Genomic DNA, 18,678 nt, shown 5'->3' with positions numbered 1-18,678 from the left:
CCCATTTTCGGCCAATGGGAGCTGCGGAGTTGGCGATTGGGGTGGGGGCAGCATACAGAGACCCCCCCCCCCCGGCTGTGCCTCCTCCTAGGAGCCATTGCCAGACATGACGCCGCTTATAGGGGCGGTGCAGATCCAGGGCAGATAGGGAGCCTGCCTTAGCCCCGCTGGACTTTTAGCGGCCTAAAATCTCCCGGATTGGCTACAGTAGCCTCTGGGAGATCGAGCCCCATTCCAGGGGACACCTGGCCAATCCGGGAGGGTTGGCTACCCTAGATTACAGCAATGCAAATCCATCATCTAAAACAGAGTTGCACAACTATGACCGAGAGCAGAATTTGGCCAAAAGGAATTTCATACTCTGTGCAAAGTTGTTTAACTTTGAAACATTTTAAGACATCTTTAACTTCCAAATGATACTTTGAGAAGCTTGGAAACACTTGTGTGGTCTTATGTTACTTATTTTTAGGATCCTTAATATAAGCAGCCAGGCTGCAAATGTACTTCAGAACAACTGTAGGAACCTCACCACCATCAAGAGGGAAAGAACTTGACACTTACCCATTCCCCAAATTATGTTTTACAGCATTTTCTCTTGGTTTAGCTTCTCCAACATTAGCAGATCTGTACCTTTATTATACTGTTACATTTTATTCTATTTTTTCCTAAACCTGAAAGGTCATAAGAATATTCTGGCAGCAAGAGGCTTTTTTAGCACTATACCACACACAAACTGGATGAGCAGCCAACTGCTGAGTGGGAGGCTCATTTACAAGGGCCATTTGCTTGCCATATGTCTCTTTTTTTCTAGAAGAAACTAATTCCAGTCTTTGCAGTTTTAACCATAAATACAGCTTAGCAAACAGCTTTGTGTTGAAAAGCATATCACAAAACTTAAATAAAATCACAGTATTTAGAGTCATGAAATAAACTGAGATGTTACAGGTTAAAGATTATGGCCCTGATCCTGAAATTCTATCAGCATGAACAGTCTTATGCCCGGATGGGATCCCACTGAAATAAGTGTAGTTGCATAGGTACAGGGACCTGCTCACAGATGTAAGCCCTGCTTCTGTAACCTGAAGTGTATAATTAAGCTCTCTTTTTATATATAAAAAAGGGTATTTTCAGGAGACACCAACAGATACACCATTTCATTGGTATCAGGCCAGCATGTTTATTATTTACACCCTGATACAAGACATTACCGCTCTCTTTAGTCCATCAGTTCTGAAGTCAAACTCTGTCTTTGTTCATTCTATTTTCATAGTTGAAATATAAAGCTCACATTTCTATAATATAAATATAATATAAAGCTCACATTTCTATAGCAACCTTCCTCCTGAAGGACGCCAAAGTGCTTTACAAAGAAATCTGATATCATGTAATAGGGATCACTTCACCACCAAACACCACAGCCACGTCTGGAGAAAGTTAGAGCTGTTTAATATCATACAGCAACCCTACTTCTCATCCTAAATGCTTCCTGTCATGAATCAATGGGCATTCTGTGCCCGGTACCCCCTCTGCAGTCTCTTACGAGTTCACCCTTCCTAGTGACGGAGGAATTGAGGGAAGTCCAACAACTCTCCCACTCTTAGATTGGGTCCCTTGGCTTCAGCATCTGTTTCTCACTGTGGCTCCGTTTGCAGGGCCCATTTGGCTTGGGTCACTGCAGGAAACTCTCTCTTGGGAGCTTCATACACAGTGACAGCTCAGCCTTTTCAACATACAGTACTATTTAACAGTGAGCCAAACAGAGTGGTCAGATAAAAGGGTTAACCCCCCCCCCCAAAAAAAAAAAGAGACTGACGTGCATAAATCTTGCCAAACTTCACTCCTTCCTTGCAAGTTTTCAGTAAGTTGCATTCAGCCTAGTCATCCCTACACCTGTGCTGCGAGAGACAGCAAGCCCGTGCAGCACTCGCTCGGTCTCAGAGAGCGAGATTCTCCTCCAGATCTTTAACCACCACAGAGGTCAGGATTTATTTATTTACAGCTGATACGAAACCCCTCCAGCAGCACCGAGTTCAGCTCTGAACCCCATCCAGCACTGTGCTCGAGCATTGGTTCTATTCTGACTCAAGGGTGCCACCCACCAAAGCTCTACCAATATATATTGCAGCCCTTTGTTTTCCTCAGGGGTCTCCCATCCAAATACTGGCCCGGCTCTGCTTCCAGATGTAGTTCTAAGGCACTTCATATGGAAGGTGCTTCATTTAGCGGCACTGTGTATCTGATGTCAGTAGCTACCGGTATGGTAACAATCGGCTGCGTGCGTCTTCCCTCGGTGTGCTGCCCTGGCTCTGCGCAGATAGCTGACACAGCAGACCCTGAGAGAACCCACAAAACCCCACAGACTCTAGTAAGGTACAAAGCACAGTAATAGTTCCCTATAGACTCTACAGGGCATACTACGAATTTGTGCTCCCTGGCAATGGACACAGCTCAGTCAGGCGGGACACTCCACTGCTCCCTAGGTTGGACAAAGATATGCGCTCCCAGACCTACTTTTATACAGTTGCAGGACAGATTACTCATCATAGTTCAAACGAATCTATCCATTATGATGTCCTTTTGACCCTGTCTTTAAGATGCACCTGCCTGTTCCTTGTTATGTCCATGGAGTGTTCTGATGCCGTCTTAGTGCAAGTTAGTCTCATTAGTGTGTGTGTGTGTGCACGCGCATGCATGCGCACTTCTAACAACTTTTTCTTGCCAGCTTCTGTGAGTGGGACCTGCCTCTGGCTCACAGCCCAGCTTTTCTTAACACTGCCTGGAAGTACTTTGATTCAGGCTTCAGACTGGGCCTCTGATACAAGAATTTATGTTTCAGGGCCTCCTCTTACTACATCTGGTGCTGCATATCCTTCTGCAGTATGCTCCTTGACCAAAGCCAAAGCAGCAAACTAGCAGAAGGTTTATGCAGGATTGGCGTGGGGAGGGGGGGAGAAAAAAAAAAACTATTCAAGAATACACAGTAGACTCTTCATGTAGGCACTTCTGTGGGGCAGGGGGTGAGGTGGGGGGAGGCGGGAATGAATCATAGAATCATAGAATCATAGAATATCAGGGTTGGAAGGGACCCCAGAAGGTCATCTAGTCCAACCCCCTGCTCAAAGCAGGACCAAGTCCCAGTTAAATCATCCCAGCTAGGGCTTTGTCAAGCCTGACCTTAAAAACCTCTAAGGAAGGAGATTCTACCACCTCCCTAGGTAACGCATTCCAGTGTTTCACCACCCTCTTAGTGAAAAAGTTTTTCCTAATATCCAATCTAAACCTCCCCCATTGCAACTTGAGACCATTACTCCTCGTTCTGTCATCTGCTACCATTGAGAACAGTCTAGAGCCATCCTCTTTGAAACCCCCTTTCAGGTAGTTGAAAGCAGCTATCAAATCCCCCCTCATTCTTCTCTTCTGCAGACTAAACAATCCCAGCTCCCTCAGCCTCTCCTCATAAGTCATGTGCTCTAGACCCCTAATCATTTTCGTTGCCCTTCGTTGTACTCTTTCCAATTTATCCACATCCTTCCTGTAGTGTGGGGCCCAAAACTGGACACAGTACTCCAGATGAGGCCTCACCAGTGTCGAATAGAGGGGAACGATCACGTCCCTCGATCTGCTCGCTATGCCCCTACTTATACAACCCAAAATGCCATTGGCCTTCTTGGCAACAAGGGCACACTGCTGACTCATATCCAGCTTCTCGTCCACTGTCACCCCTAGGTCCTTTTCCGCAGAACTGCTGCCGAGCCATTCGGTCCCTAGTCTGTAGCGGTGCATTGGATTCTTCCATCCTAAGTGCAGGACCCTGCATTTATCCTTATTGAACCTCATTAGATTTCTTTTGGCCCAATCCTCCAATTTGTCTAGGTCCTTCTGTATCCTATCCCTCCCCTCCAGCGTATCTACCACTCCTCCCAGTTTGGTATCATCCGCAAATTTGCTGAGAGTGCAATCCACACCATCCTCCAGATCATTATGAATGCAGGAAAGACATTTAAATGCACTAAAACCATAAAAACCATAAACCACTAAAACCATAAAAAGTTTGGGATTTTAGCATTGCTCTCCATAAACAGTTAAAAAAAACATGATTAAAATAGATTGAATTTTGAGCCTGTCAAACTTAACAAGTTTAAGAAGCCACAGCATTTTTCCTACATAAAGAGTTTCATCCCTGATTTCCAGCAATCTAGACCACTCTGTTAGATATCTGTACTTTTCAGGAGGTCGTTCTTCTTTACCTCACTAAAATGAATGTACATCCTAAAGAAGTACACTGCCAGTTCTGAATTTAATACATTCTCTAGTTTCTCATGAGAGATTAATAGATTTAATTTTGGCAGAGCTGACGGTAGTGACCAGTTAAGACACAATGCAACGAGCTATTCCATACAGAATGGGTTCTAAAATTGAAGGTTATTGACATGTCCAAGGAAAGGGATCTCTTTCTTCAAGGCTACATGGGAGGGACACCTCAAAACATTTTTCTCTTTTAACTGCAGGTGAGTGTCACAGCATAGTGACCTTTGAACCACTGACTCGAGGAATATTGAAGGGCACCACTGTCATCATTCCCCTTCCCAAAATGTAACTTATTCAATGGTTTAGTTTTAAATTTCTTCCTTCTCCTCTGAAGTCCATCAATCATCCAAAATAGAGCCTCTGTTAAAGTTTTAGCTTGTCTGCTAGGTGGTCCACCCACCAAGCTCGCATGGGAGCCTGCATGTGACAAACTCAGGCATGCTGCATTTTCCCTTCACGCTACCTGCTCTGCCCTTGGGATCAAAAAAAAAAAAAAAAAAAAAAAAAGAGTATTTTACAGTTTACCTGATAACAGGAGCAGTATTCCTGTACATAATAAAAAAGCTATGTGGGAAAAAAAAAACAGTGCAGAAAAAAAATCTGTATATACAGCTTGAACCAAAATAATGCTGTAGGCTTGGATAGTGTTTTTTCAGAGCATATGTTCTACAGAATAAAGCTAAATCCTCAGAGTTCATGGTCTAGCCCACCCTTTCATTGCCACCTGTTCTACTCTTAGGCTGCCTACACTACTCACCTTTTAGTGACAGCTGTGCGGCTACAGCCGTGACGCTAAAAGGTGAGAGTGTTATAGTCACTGTTTGTTGGCAGGAGAGTGCTCTTGCCCACACCAGCACTTTTCATTGCAAAACTTTTGTTGTTTGGGGGTATTTTTTTCACATCCTGAATGACCAAAGTTTTGCCGACCAAGTTCCAGCATAGACAAAGCCTAAGCTTTACATCAGGGGTCTCATGCTCAAATGACCACGAGGGCCACATGAGGACTAGTACATTGGCCCGAGGGCTGCATCACTGACCTCCCCCCCACACTGCCCTGGCCCGGCCCCGCCCCCTGAGGTCCCGCCCGCTGCCCCACCTATTCCCACCCCTTCCCTGTTTTAGTTTAGTTACAACAGCTCCTTCTCTAATTTTGGGAAGTGAATCAATGTAAATCTGACAACGTGGGTTTTACACACTATTTCCTACATCTGTGATAGGAAACCTATACCACTTTTTTCAAAAATACATTTGGACCTAGAGGAGACCAAAATCCAGGAAAGGGAGTGAAAAGAGGAACCTGAAAGGGAGGCAAAATGCACAGAAAGAGGGGGGAAGGTGGAAGATGAAAGAAGGAATGTGCAAAAGAATCCACACAATGAAACACTTACCTCCAAAACAATCATTTAAATATTTGTACTTGCAAGAGTTCTGCGTCACTGTTCTATACTACAGTATGGATCTAGCAAAATAAGGATTACCTGATCCTGTATTTGAATTAAAACCAGAATCCTACCAGTTACTACATCATTCTTTGCAAGAGCTTCATTTACAGCAGTGTTTGCTTTCTTTCCTACCCCGATAAACACACACACTGTAGTCAGTTATGACTAGTTCACCTAGACCTTCATTACCAATATGCATCTTCAATCCATAATATTTGTAAAGAAAGAATACATAGCAAGAGTTTTTAAACCAAAGAACAGGCTGTCTGTGGATTCTCGTTCTGCAGAGAAAGTAATACCTACCATTTTTGCCAGCCTCACCAAAATCAGTAACCATTCCCTTTAGGACTGGAGTGAGAGAAGGAAAATGCCTCTCCCACTCCCCCAGCCTCCTGGCTGCTGAGATGGGCTGCTACTCTACCCTTTCCTCTATCATTATTTTTAAGTCATCATCCTCAATATATGTCTTGTTGTTCCTTCCTAAGCAGCAGCAGAGTGAAACTGAACCAAATTTATCAGTTTTACTGCTGCCCAAAGGAATCTAAAAAAATCCCAATGAAGACTGACAAGACCCTGGTAAGCTTTCATCCAGCTGCAAGTTCGCAAAGCTAGAGCAACAGCAGAGGCACAGAGCTGCCTGAAGAATCAGGAGGAACATGCTGTATTGGCCACAAACTCCATGTTTGGCCATTTATGTTCTCCAATTAAAAAGGCTAGAAATTTAGTTGTCTCTCTTCCCATCTGCCCTCAATGAAAATTTAGATTTTGGAGGAGCTGAAGGCTTTCATTAAGACATTTAATCTGCTTTCCCTAGAGAACTATTTTTAAAACACCCAGCTGGGAATCCTAGCTTTCAAACAGAAAAATTAATTCATCTCGGACTTTAATATGAGGTATTGAGGCTACAATCATACTAGATACTTATCTGATCAGTTTATTAAGAAGAAGATGTAGACACTTGTTCCCAAGAGAAGATACAAGAATTAGGTTGTCTGCTGAAGCACAGGTAAAGAGACAACCCCAAAGAGCATCAGAAAAAGATAAGTCTCAGACTACAGAAATATTTAAATAAGGGCCAACCACTATTGGAAAATCAGGGCTCTTTGATTCTTCAATTACAGAAGCAACTAAAAAAAAAAAACCACCCCAAACCTGTACCTTCTTTATTTTTACTTTGCTTCTGTGGAGGAATGGATAAATGATTTTCATGGACCTTTATGCAACTAACCAAATATTTGCATTAAAAAACTAAAATAGAGTTATTATAATTGGATGTTTCTCTAACAGTTATGTATGACTACATGTCTCTGACTGTACTTTTATCAGCACTAATTGCAAGAAAAACCTTAGCAACTGTGAAGTCTTCTAATGGCACTAAAATCAACATCACAGGTAGCGTTCCACAGAACAGCATTGGCTACTGGGCCATCAGATGTGTAAGTATCATTTGCAAGTGACACACATTTACTTACTTTTTGGGGGGTACACTTCATGTATTAAAAATACTGCATGGGGCACTGTTCTTTCTGAAAGTTACGCAGCCTTTTAGGACACGTTAGCCCCAAGAGAGCCATGTGCTATTTGGGTGACAGCTACACTATCTCAGGCACGGTACAAAGTAAATTAAGAAGCAGAACATCCTGCTTCATGGCAGGGAGTGGTACAGCTGCATATAGGGAAGAATTCATGTGAATAAACTCTCCATGCAACAACAATGCTACTCCCTGTTCTAGGTCTCATCCTTTTTTCTTGGAACCTCTTAAGGAGGAGTCACTACAACCTAGGGCTGTACAGTTCCACCGGCAGAAAGTAAAGTGTTTAGTGTCATAGAAAGAAATTGTACAGACAGCTAGACACTAGAGGCCCCTGCCCTTTACTGAATATTTGGGAGATGGTGGAAGGGGTGCTTTACTCAATTTTGGATTCAGAGTGAGAAGCTTAAGCGAAAAGTTGTCCTTGGGGGGTCCCCTTTTTAATGGCTGAATTTTGGCAGTGAAGACCTTCAGACTGTCAGCCAAGGAAAAACCCAGTGTCCCCTCCTTCCTCTAAAAGGCATCCGGGAGACACTGAGCATACTTAGCCTGTAGTGGAGGTCTAGTAGGGTTGGCATAGTGCAGAGGAGCAGATAAGGTCACAGCTCTATTCCAAGCTCCTTGTGACCTTTGGACAAGCCAGAGCCTTAGTATGACCATTTAATAATTCTCTTTGCTGAATGTTTTAAGAAAGTAGCTAGACTGGTATGTAAGTGCCTTGGTATGAAGACACTGTGCCTTCCTTATAATTCCCAAGGATCCAGTTGCCATACAGTGTATGGCAGAAGTGCTGTCTAAATCACAAATCTCAGTCCAAGAGGCAAGAGAACCTTTTGAAATAGGAAAGGAGTACTTGTGGCACCTTAGAGGCTAACAAATTTATTTGAGCATAAGCTTTCGTGAGCTACAGCTCACTTCATCATGAAAAAACTTGTACAGATACAGACAGACATCATCTTCCTCTCCAAATGCAAACGGATGCATTCACTGTAGCTCACGAAAGCTTATGCTCAAATAAATTTGTTAGTCTCTAAGGTGCCACAAGTACTCTTTTTTTTGCGAATACAGACTAACACGGCTGCTACTCCGAAACCTGTCATTTAGAAATAGGAGCAGCGTCCAAAGCCACAGATCACAGGAGTCTTAGGGTCTATCTACACTGCATTTTAAAATCACAACAGCAAGACTCAGGCTTGTGCTAGGACGATAAAAACAGCTATGTAGACATTTGGGCTTGGGCAGGAGCTTGGGATCTGAAACCCACAGAGGTCAAGCCTAAAATAACTATATAGCTGTTTTTAGCGCCATAGGGCAAGCCCCACAAGCCTGAATCTGTAGATCATGGTCCCCAAACTTTTGAAGGTCACACACACACACACACACACCCCTTATCCGTGTTCCCCTCCACCCCACAGCTAGGGCTGGAAGCAGGGCCTCCAGTGCGGGGGGAGGGGTGGGAGTGGCATGGACGGGGTAAGGGGGCAGAAGCTGGTGCTGCAACCGAGAGTAGGTCTGGGGCCAGAAGCGGGGCCATGGCCCAGGGTAGAGGTGGGAGCGAACCACACCAAGGCTTGAGATGGGGCCAGTTGCAGGGCCAGGTGAGGGGGACGCAGCTAGGGACAGGACCCAAGCAGAGCTTGGGATGCAAAGGGGCTGGGTGGCGCTCCCTCCCTGCTCCCTGTGGGGGCTGGTCCCGGCCCTGCTGTGCCCTCTTTATCCCCAGAGTTCCTCGACACACCCCTAAGGGGGCATGCCCCACAGTTTGGGGATCTTTGCTGTAGACCCAGGCTCTGAGATTTGCAGCCATGGGTTTTAAAACATAGTGTAGACATATCCTTGGAGCTCTCCAGCTCCACAACTGAAGAGGCAAGTTCACTTATGAGAGGGCCCTTAGCCAGTATCATCCTTCTCATTAGCAGGAAACAAATGAGCAACACAAGCCTATGAGGTATTCGGTCATGATTAACAAGTCTAACTAGTATTAACAAGCTTTAGAGCCATTAATAATAACCAAACGACAGCATCCTACTAAACCAGCAAAGAGGTTTCTGACTTATTCATCCCAGCCGCCTCACCTGTCAAAGGCTCGCATGACACAGTTTAAAATTTTTCCATCATTGCTTTGTTTAAGAGAGACACTCTGATAGCTATCAAAACATGTAGGTAAGCAACAGGACAGGGCATGTGTTATTATAGTGCAATAATTGCACACCTCCACTATGCTGTGAGGCATGAGGTCAAAGGCAGAATGTTTCCAACACCCAAAATACATAACAGTGTAACACACCCTAGAATGTGATGTTCTTTTATTTTAAAAAATTAGAAAGCGTTTTCTTCTTTACTAGTTACATCATAGCTGCCATCTGTATGTTCATATGCAGAAGGAGGTATCCCCCAAGCTGCGAGAAAAAATTTAAAAAAGGTTTCGTTTTTAAAATGTGTTGCTTTACATCTTTCTTCAGAGGAGTGTTCTTGCTCAGAGGAAGCTCATCAAACATGGTAGTCGGAAGAACAAATGAGGCAAGCAAGCTGTCACTTAGCTACAGCTGATTTAAGACCCTATATTACATTTTATATATAATTTTTTTTTAATCCTACAGTTCCTGTTCTGCAAGATTAGGTTGAATGAGAAGTCACAGCAAAGGGGTGGGGACAGAGATATAATTGGTTAAATGACCCTCCAGTTTATCTGGTTTATCTACAACATAAGTTTCTCTTCCCTGCCTAGCTCTTTCCCCCCAAGCTTTTTTCCCCCTTTATAGGAATGGCCATACTGGGTCAGATGAATGGTCTATCTAGCCCAGTATCCTGTCATCTGACAGTGGCCAGTACCAGATGGTTCAGAGAGAATGAACAGAACAGGTCAATTTACTGAGTGATCCAATACCTGTCATCCAGTCCCAGCTTCCAGCAGTCAGTTAGGAACACCCAGAGGATGGGGTTGCATCCCTGCCCATCTTAACTAATAGCCATTGATGGACTTATCTTCCATGAATTTATCTAATTCTTTTTTAAACTCAATTATACTTTTGGCTTTCACAACATCCTCTGGAAACAAGTTCCACAGGTTGACTGTGTATTGTGTGAAGAAATACTTCCTTATGTTTGTTCTAAACCTGCTGTCTATTGGTGTCACTAGGTGGGTGAACCTAGTTCTTGTGTTATGCGAAGGGATAAACAACACTTCCTTATTTGCTTTCTCCACACCCTTCACATATTATATTGTATTATACTTACCCACACCATCTTTGTTGTTCTGTAAAGTTTTGTTTTGCTAGTTTAAAAAAAACAAAACAAAACACCACACACCACACACCTGGCTCTGTCAATTTTTAGAATTATTGAAGTCCTTGCTCCATATGTAATGCCTGCAGAATGACAAGTCTAAGTAATGTGTCCACTTCTAGGGACTTTCAAAGAAAAGACATGCAGGTGTAATGAACTATGACCATACACAGACACATTATGGTCATCAGCAATGACTGAACCTGGGACCTTCAGCATCAAAAAGTCTCTACTTCTTGAGCAAAAAGAAACCTAAAGGAGTTCCAAGATAGTAGAAGCCTGTATAGCCAGTGCAGTGACACATGAGCACACGCAGCAGCCAGTGTATTACATACTCTCTTTCAAGCCTATGTAAAGTGCCAGTGTGTAGCATACCGAGGATCAAAGTGTCTGATTATGGAGCCATCATTCATTGAACAAGAAAAGTTTCAGAGTAGCAGCCGTGTTAGTCTGTATTCGCAAAAAGAAAAGGAGTACTTGTGGCACCTTAGAGACTAACAAATTTATTTGAGCATAACCTTTCGTGAGCTACAGCTCACTTCATCGGATGCAAGCTGTAGCTCACAAAAGCTTATGCTCAAATAAATTTGTTAGTGAACAAGAAAATTCACCTTTCCGACCGACTACAAGGGGACCACTACAGATGGGGATGAGGAAGGCAATCAATGTTGATAAGAAGCAGTATACTGCAGCAGGCTTCTGCATACTTTCCATTTCCAGAGTCCCTTTTGTTTCAAAAGGCAAGTCTAAATCACTGAAGTCCCTCAGTCCTATGCCCTAACATAAGATAATATGACAGGTCCCCCCCTCCCCCCGACAGACTACTTTTTGCCAACATCCGGAAAGCTATAGACCATTGCCTGAGCTGATGTTATTAAATTTTTCCAACCTGACTCATGCATAATTCACACAATCAGTTGAAGATGCTACAGAGACAGATGTCCATTTGTTTGGGGTGTTCATCAAGGACTAGGTGTATTTTAAACATTTATAAAGCTATTTTACAACAGGGTGCCTCCTTGATTGGTTTCGTTTATGAAATAAGATGGTGGGTACCAATTACCCTGGGAAAGGACATACACACTAGACAGCAAATTAACACCAATACTGAGTAATCTAATGTCTTTAAACTCTCATGAAGCCAGATTCTAGTCATACCATTCAGACAGAACTCACAATCAAAATGTTCGCAAAAAGAAAAGGAGTACTTGTGGCACCTTAGAGACTAACAAATTTATTAGAGCATAAGCTTTCGTGAGCTACAGCTCACTTCATCGGATGCATTTGGTGGAAAAAACAGAGGAGAGATTTATATACACACACACAGAGAACATGAAACAATGGGTTTATCATACACACTGTAAGGAGAGTGATCACTTAAGATAAGCCATGGCCAAACTGGACAGTCTCTACGTAAAAGAATGAATGGACACAAATCAGACGTCAAGAATTATAACATTCAAAAACCAGTTGGAGAACACTTCAATCTCTCTGGTCACTCGATCACAGACCTAAGAGTGGCTATACTTCAACAAAAAAGCTTCAAAAACAGACTCCAACGAGAGACTGCTGAATTGGAATTAATTTGCAAACTGGATACAATTAACTTAGGCTTGAATAGAGACTGGGAATGGATGAGTCATTACACAAAGTAAAACTATTTCCCCATGGTATTTCTCCCCCCCACCCCACCCCCCACTGTTCCTCTGATATTCTTGTTAACTGCTGGAATTAGCCTACCTGCTTGTCACCATGGAAGGTTTTCCTCCTTCCCCCCCCCCCGCTGTGGGTGATGGCTTATCTTAAGTGATCACTCTCTTTACAGTGTGTATGATAAACCCATTGTTTCATGTTCTCTGTGTGTGTGTATATAAATCTCTCCTCTGTTTTTTCCACCAAATGCATCAGATGAAGTGAGCTGTAGCTCACGAAAGCTTATGCTCTAATAAATTTGTTAGTCTCTAAGGTGCCACAAGTACTCCTTTTCTTTTTGCGAATGCAGACTAACACGGCTGCTACTCTGAAACCAATCAAAATGTTAATTTTGACCCACCCTTCATTTAACATGCCTGTGAAGACTTATCTTTTGTTTTAGGAGCCAGATCACATTAGCCATTTTGTTTTAATTATATGAAAACTGAACTAGACACTACTTTAACTTTAGCTTTTACTCTAAAGGGAAGCAGACTGGAAACAAAAAGAAAAGGAGTACTTGTGGCACCTTAGAGACTAACAAATTTATTAGAGCATAAGCTTTCGTGAGCTACAGCTCACTTCATCACGAAAGCTTATGCTCTAATAAATTTGTTAGTCTCTAAGGTGCCACAAGTACTCCTTTTCTTTTTGCGAATACAGACTAACACGGCTGCTACTCTGAAACCTGAGACTGGAAACAGTATTCAAAAGGGAACACTCAGACTTACAGCTGTGTCATACTTAACTGTTCCTCTACAAAAAAAAAAAAAATCTAACCTTGTAACCATCCACAGTAGTATATTTACACTGAAGCAGTGGAAAAACCCTGGAAGTGATGGTCAGCAGGACAGCAGAGCTAAACCCAGGAGTCATCATTCGATAATTCATTTCCATCCTGCTAAAAAAGCTTTGGGTGAAATAAATATTAATATTTAACTTTCTAAAAGACAGTGTTTGTACCTCATTTTGAGGGGGTAGCAAAAATAATGCTTGCTCAATACTAGCAGTTACGTATACAAATGATAGTGTCATGGTAATGAAACCTATAATCCAGAAGAATAAAATTAGTTTCAACTTCCCCTTCTCACTCAGTAGTAGCACTCAAAGATCATGATGCAAGTTACTTTAATATAATTTGGACAGAAAAAGCTACTCCACCCTTAAAAAAAATTGCTATTTTAACAACCAAAGGAACTCTATAGGTCTTGTATAAAATTTTAATAATCAATATCAAAATGCTAGTGTGGTGTTCAGACTGCATGTTCCCAATTCATAGGAGCTTAAAGTTACAGCATTCATTTAAAAACAGTAGTCAGCAAAGCATTAGATGGCCAAGATTTATAGAAGTACAACATTTACATCACATAATAACAAAAGGCACCAACTGACATTTTTAATCCTTCAGAGGCTAGCTTTAGAGTGGCCATTAAGACAACTCTAAATGGTGTAAATCCACAGCAAACAACCTGCCAAGTGATGGGCATTTTTACAAATACAAATCAGAATTTTTTATATAAATTGGCTAGTAGGTAAATATACCTCCAGTACACATCAACACCAACTACAGATGAAGACCATACCCTTTAGTAACATTTGGATTAGGGCTGGCAGTTCAGTACGTTAGTGTGGAGAAGCTGCCACTAAATCCACGTAAACGCACCATCCAAGCAGTAGATTACGAAAACTTCTGAGAAAAGGTTACATACACTTACACAAGTTCTGCTTTCCCAGTGCATCATCACCTGTAATATTGCATATTTTCAAAATAATTTCTAACTAATGTCTAAAGCTATTTCAGGACAGTCTCAGAACCCAGCAAGTGTGTATGTTCACCTCATATAGAGTAAGCTCTGAAATTCTTCATTAGTTAAGGTAAAATTCAGAAGTTGGTATTTAGTTTTTGATCAGAACTTTTCTATACCCATGGAAGGCATTTTAATGTTTATGTTTAGCTTACAATACAATGAATTACACTTAAGTAGGAGGGAAAAGATGGCTTTACTTTTCTAGTAAGTGTTTTATTTTTCCTGTGATGGTTTCTTTACTGGTAGCAAAAAGTGTATTATGCATATTAAACACAATTTTTTGGTGGTATTAGACACAGCTTATACTGATAGAGTCCTTATGCAAAATTAGACTTCTGTGGGATCCTGGAGTATAGCCTAATTATTTCAGATTTTTATCTCAGTGACATCTATGTAAATCTGGTGTTACTATATAGGGTGGAGTGACTCTGGATTCATGCCAATGTAACAGATTAGGATCTAACCCTAACCTCAAATTCAGAATTAATGAAACCAATATTTTAAGGAAAAACAGGAAATAAAGTTAACTACTGCAAAAAGACATCACTAGTAATAAATCAGGCATCAATAAACCCCTTGAGATGTCAGCACTCTTTTGTGCCAATAATTAGTTAATTTTATGTTCCCCATCGTCCAGAACACATATTCAGCATGTAGAAAGCTAAGTGTTTATTTGGCCAAAGCATTACAACTCAGGCAGTGAGGGGGGGGTCTATGAGATTGCTGTTACTATGCTTAAACTAAACACTGTTTATACTAAATAAGTTTAATGCCACACATGTTATGATATACTTTATTTTTTATTACAAATATTTGCATTGTAAAAAGAATAGTATTTTTCAATTCACCTGATACGAGTATTGTACGCACACTCTATCGTGAAAGTGCAACTTACAGATGTAGAATTTTATATATATAAAATAAATAAATCTAATTGCACACAAAACCAAAACAATGTAAAATTTTAGAGCCTAGAAATTCACTCAATCCTAATTCTTGTTCAGCCAATCTAGTTAATTTACATTTATGGGAGACAATGCTGCCCACTTCTTATTTACAATGTCACCTGAAAGTGAGAACAGGTTGTAGCCGATGTTGCAAGATATTTACATGCCAGATATGCAAAACATTTATATGCCCCTTCATGCTTTGGCCACCATTCCAGAGGACATGCTTCCATGCTGAATTTAAATTGGTATTCTGTTATTTTTTAACAATGCAATTAAAACTGATTAATCATGAATTTTTTTTTAAATCTCACAATTAATTGTGATTGTTTTTTTAATCGTTTGACAGCTCTACTAAATAGTTATGTATATATATACCAGCCTGCTGCCTAAATAAATACAAATGCATTCAATCTAGAGCAGCAACCCTGGGTGTGGTTTCAGTTCCTCTGACGCTCTCAGATACTGTTACAAGGTTCAGCCACAATCACTCTAACATCAGATATCTAGCTTCTCTCTGCCAAGCAGAGAAATTATCAATGTAACTGACAGGCAATTCATTTTCTTTGATAGTTTATTTTAAAAATCAATGATAGCTTTACCTGCATAATGTACAGGGATTTCTATCTTTGGCCCTATGACATAATGACCCTCCTCCAGACTATGAGCTGTAATTGTTGTCCACTGCCGGCATGAATGAATCACAAGGTAATCATTCTCTCGAAGGCCTTCTACGGTGTCTCCTGCAAAACAGATGTAATTTTATATCAGATTCACTGCATAAAGAAATACTAAACTGTGTATTACAGAACTTAAAGCCATATATTCTGCATTACTGTTTACTGCAGCGATGAAGTATTTTACCTAATTTAAATAGCAAAGTTTCTGAAGACAGGTTACAATCTTATACGTTTTCATTTAGCAATTTACTCTTACAAATAAAACAAAACAAAACACTAGTATATGAATACTAGAAAAATGTAATTCAGTTATTCAGCAGCAACTCTAGGAGAAAGCTAGAATGAGCAGATTTTTTGGCCTCCATTTATTTTTATTTAGCTCCCTTAATGAGAAGTACATGACATTTTAATTTTCAAAATACAGAGATAACCAGTGTGCTTACTCATACCTTACTGGGGGGTTTGCAGTAAGTGGTTAGAGGGAACAGAACAAGGGAAGACTTCCCAGCCCCATACACAAAGATGAGCCTTATTAAAGAACACACTGGAATTGTCTGTACAAAATCAGCATTAAATTGTTATTGAGAATTATGGAGTTACACAACCAAAATATTTTGTTTCTAAACAAAAAGGTTCATTTCATCATCCACCTTCGCAATTATATGCTCAACCACAAAATACAAGCAAGCACAATTCTGCACACTGAAGAGCAGAAGTACTTATAAGACTAATCAAGTATCTCCTATTGTACTGCACAGTACTGCAGTGGATTCATGTTCTGATCAAAAAGATAGCAGTGGAACACACACCTCTGAGGATAGATGAACATGACATGGTGCAGTCACACAGAAATCTAAACTCAGATCTCAGTTTTTAATACATACAGATGTAGTTGGTAAACATCTGTTATTTACATTAAATAATGTATTCAGATCAACACTTTTGTAGCACTAACGCTTACTTTAATCCTATTTAGGAAAACATTTTAAACAGGCATCATAGACAGAGATATAACAAGTTATACGTGAAATAAGACACAGTACCACATTGTTAAGTGTCCTAGATAAGAGGATACCAAATAATTTTCACAAGTTTACAGACAGTAACAAGTCAGTTATTCCTATATGCAAAGATATTTTGAGCTTGTAACATTAACATCTGAAATTAGCATATCTCCTCCCACGGGTTCAGTCCATTCAGAGATGACTTCCATTTTGTGCTCTAGACTGTTCTACAAGAATTTGCAGTCATATCAGTTATGGTGAACAGGTCACTGGATATACCCCTGGGGGTGGAAAGATATTTCAGTTTAGTCATGCTACTTTCTTCCCACTCACTGCCCAGTTGGCAATTCCTGTTGTTATTTGAGGCTCAATCCTGCAGTCTTTATACCAAAGTTTTCTAATGCTGAAGTAAATGAAAATTCAAGGTCAGCAAGAAATATAAAGCTGACCTTTGCTTCCGTGGTTTTGCCAGATGCTCTTCCTTTGTCCGTTGGCAGCTATCAAACCCATCCAAAACACTCCCAGTTCATTTCCCCCATAAAACTGTCCAGCCTCTACATCTCCTTTGGGTGTCCCTGCTGAATTTCAGATGCACATGCCACTCACTATTGCTGGTCAGGACAGAAGTGTTTGGCATGCACGGCGCCTGTGATGTTACATGGCCATTCAAACTGGCAGACAAGCAGGTGCAATACAATTTTCAAAGAGCAATAGACCCCAAAATGTAAAAAAGACAACAACAACAAAAAACCCACAAAGCAGTCTATAGGTAAGATATCTTCATTACAATACCTCACACACTGGGTTCTGTGGCCATAATATTTACATTAGTAAATATGTCCATATGCCATGCTCTGTCTCCTACAGAGAATGTTGCTCTTACCTATCTTCAAATCACATTCAGTCTTTCTACTTAAAGCATAGGAAAGAGCCTTAAGGCAAATTCATTCTGTCTTTCTATTACAATGCATTTAAAATAATCAGAGATTGATGTGTAACCTACATAGGCCAGGAATTGTGGGGCAAAAACACCAACTATTTTATGTTTTACTTTCCCCTTTCCTCACCAATCATGGCCAAAATCTTTCATAAAAGCAAGGTTGAAAGAGGACTTGCTATCAAGTTTGGAAATACATTGTCCCATCAACTACTACAGAAGCTCATATACCCTTTCCATTCCTGGAACTGGATCCTCCAAGTTCTTCCAGGCAGATAATTAGTGCAGAACTTCTCATACTTTCACCATATCAAACTGTTTTTATTTTCCCTGCTGAGACCCTCCACAAAGGAGATACAGGCAAACAGGACTATGTAAAACAACAGGCAACTTCTAATACTCCATTTGCAATGGCCACCATCTGCTCTATTCCTGCCGCATTTCATGCTCCCATTCCATCAAAATACCACCCACCTACACATTTTTTAAAAGATGTGTTCTGTGTGAATTCATAGATTTAAGACCAGAAGAGGACTTGAGGTAATCTAGTTTGACCTCCTGTACAAAACAGGTCACAGAATTTAATCCACTTACTCCTGTATTAAGCCCAATAACTTGCATTTGACTAAACATCTTCCAGAAAGACATCCAGTCTTTAAGATTTCAGAATATAGAGAATCCACTACTTCCCATGGTAGTTTGTTCCTATTTGTCACAGTTAATGTGTGCCTCATTTCTAATTTAAATTTGTCTGGCTTCAATTTACAGTTCCCATTATGCCATTCTCCACTCAGTTAAATAGTCCTTTAGTACTTGCTACTTTATCCATGTGAAGGTAAAATTCTAGTACGACCCCACCATTTGTAGTCCAGAGAGAAAAGATGCCTTCAAAATAAGGATTGGTATTCAGAACTGAATTCTAAATGGTACATTTATCACATTCCTTGATATTCCTGGAGTCTGTTTAGTTAATATAATTTCTTCTGTTTTCATTATAGCACCCTGTCCTGCAGCATGATTGTTCCTGAGCAAGTAAAGAGGGT

At 40.8% G+C, this 18,678-nt stretch overlaps 1 protein-coding gene across 4 annotated transcripts in view; it reads right to left on the bottom strand.

Moving 5' to 3' along the window:
• The window catches only part of GAREM1 (GRB2 associated regulator of MAPK1 subtype 1), a 133,388-nt gene that overhangs the window by 92,539 nt on the left and 22,171 nt on the right, over positions 1-18,678 (bottom strand). For 2 of the 4 annotated variants that reach the window (XM_038393153.2, XM_038393152.2), the window contains exon 2: positions 15,617-15,757. In XM_038393153.2, the coding sequence (XP_038249081.1) occupies positions 15,617-15,757 (141 nt within the window). Of the gene's footprint in view, positions 1-13,039; positions 13,158-15,616; positions 15,758-18,678 lie in introns of those variants that run through there. The other 2 variants (XM_043507918.1, XM_043507919.1) reach the window with 2 other exon arrangements.

This window comes from Dermochelys coriacea, chromosome 2 (genome assembly GCF_009764565.3).
Source record: "Dermochelys coriacea isolate rDerCor1 chromosome 2, rDerCor1.pri.v4, whole genome shotgun sequence".
Classification (NCBI taxonomy): Eukaryota; Metazoa; Chordata; order Testudines; family Dermochelyidae; genus Dermochelys; species Dermochelys coriacea.
The sequence above is the reverse complement of the archived record's forward strand: the minus strand, read 5'-3'. Positions and strand labels throughout refer to the sequence as shown.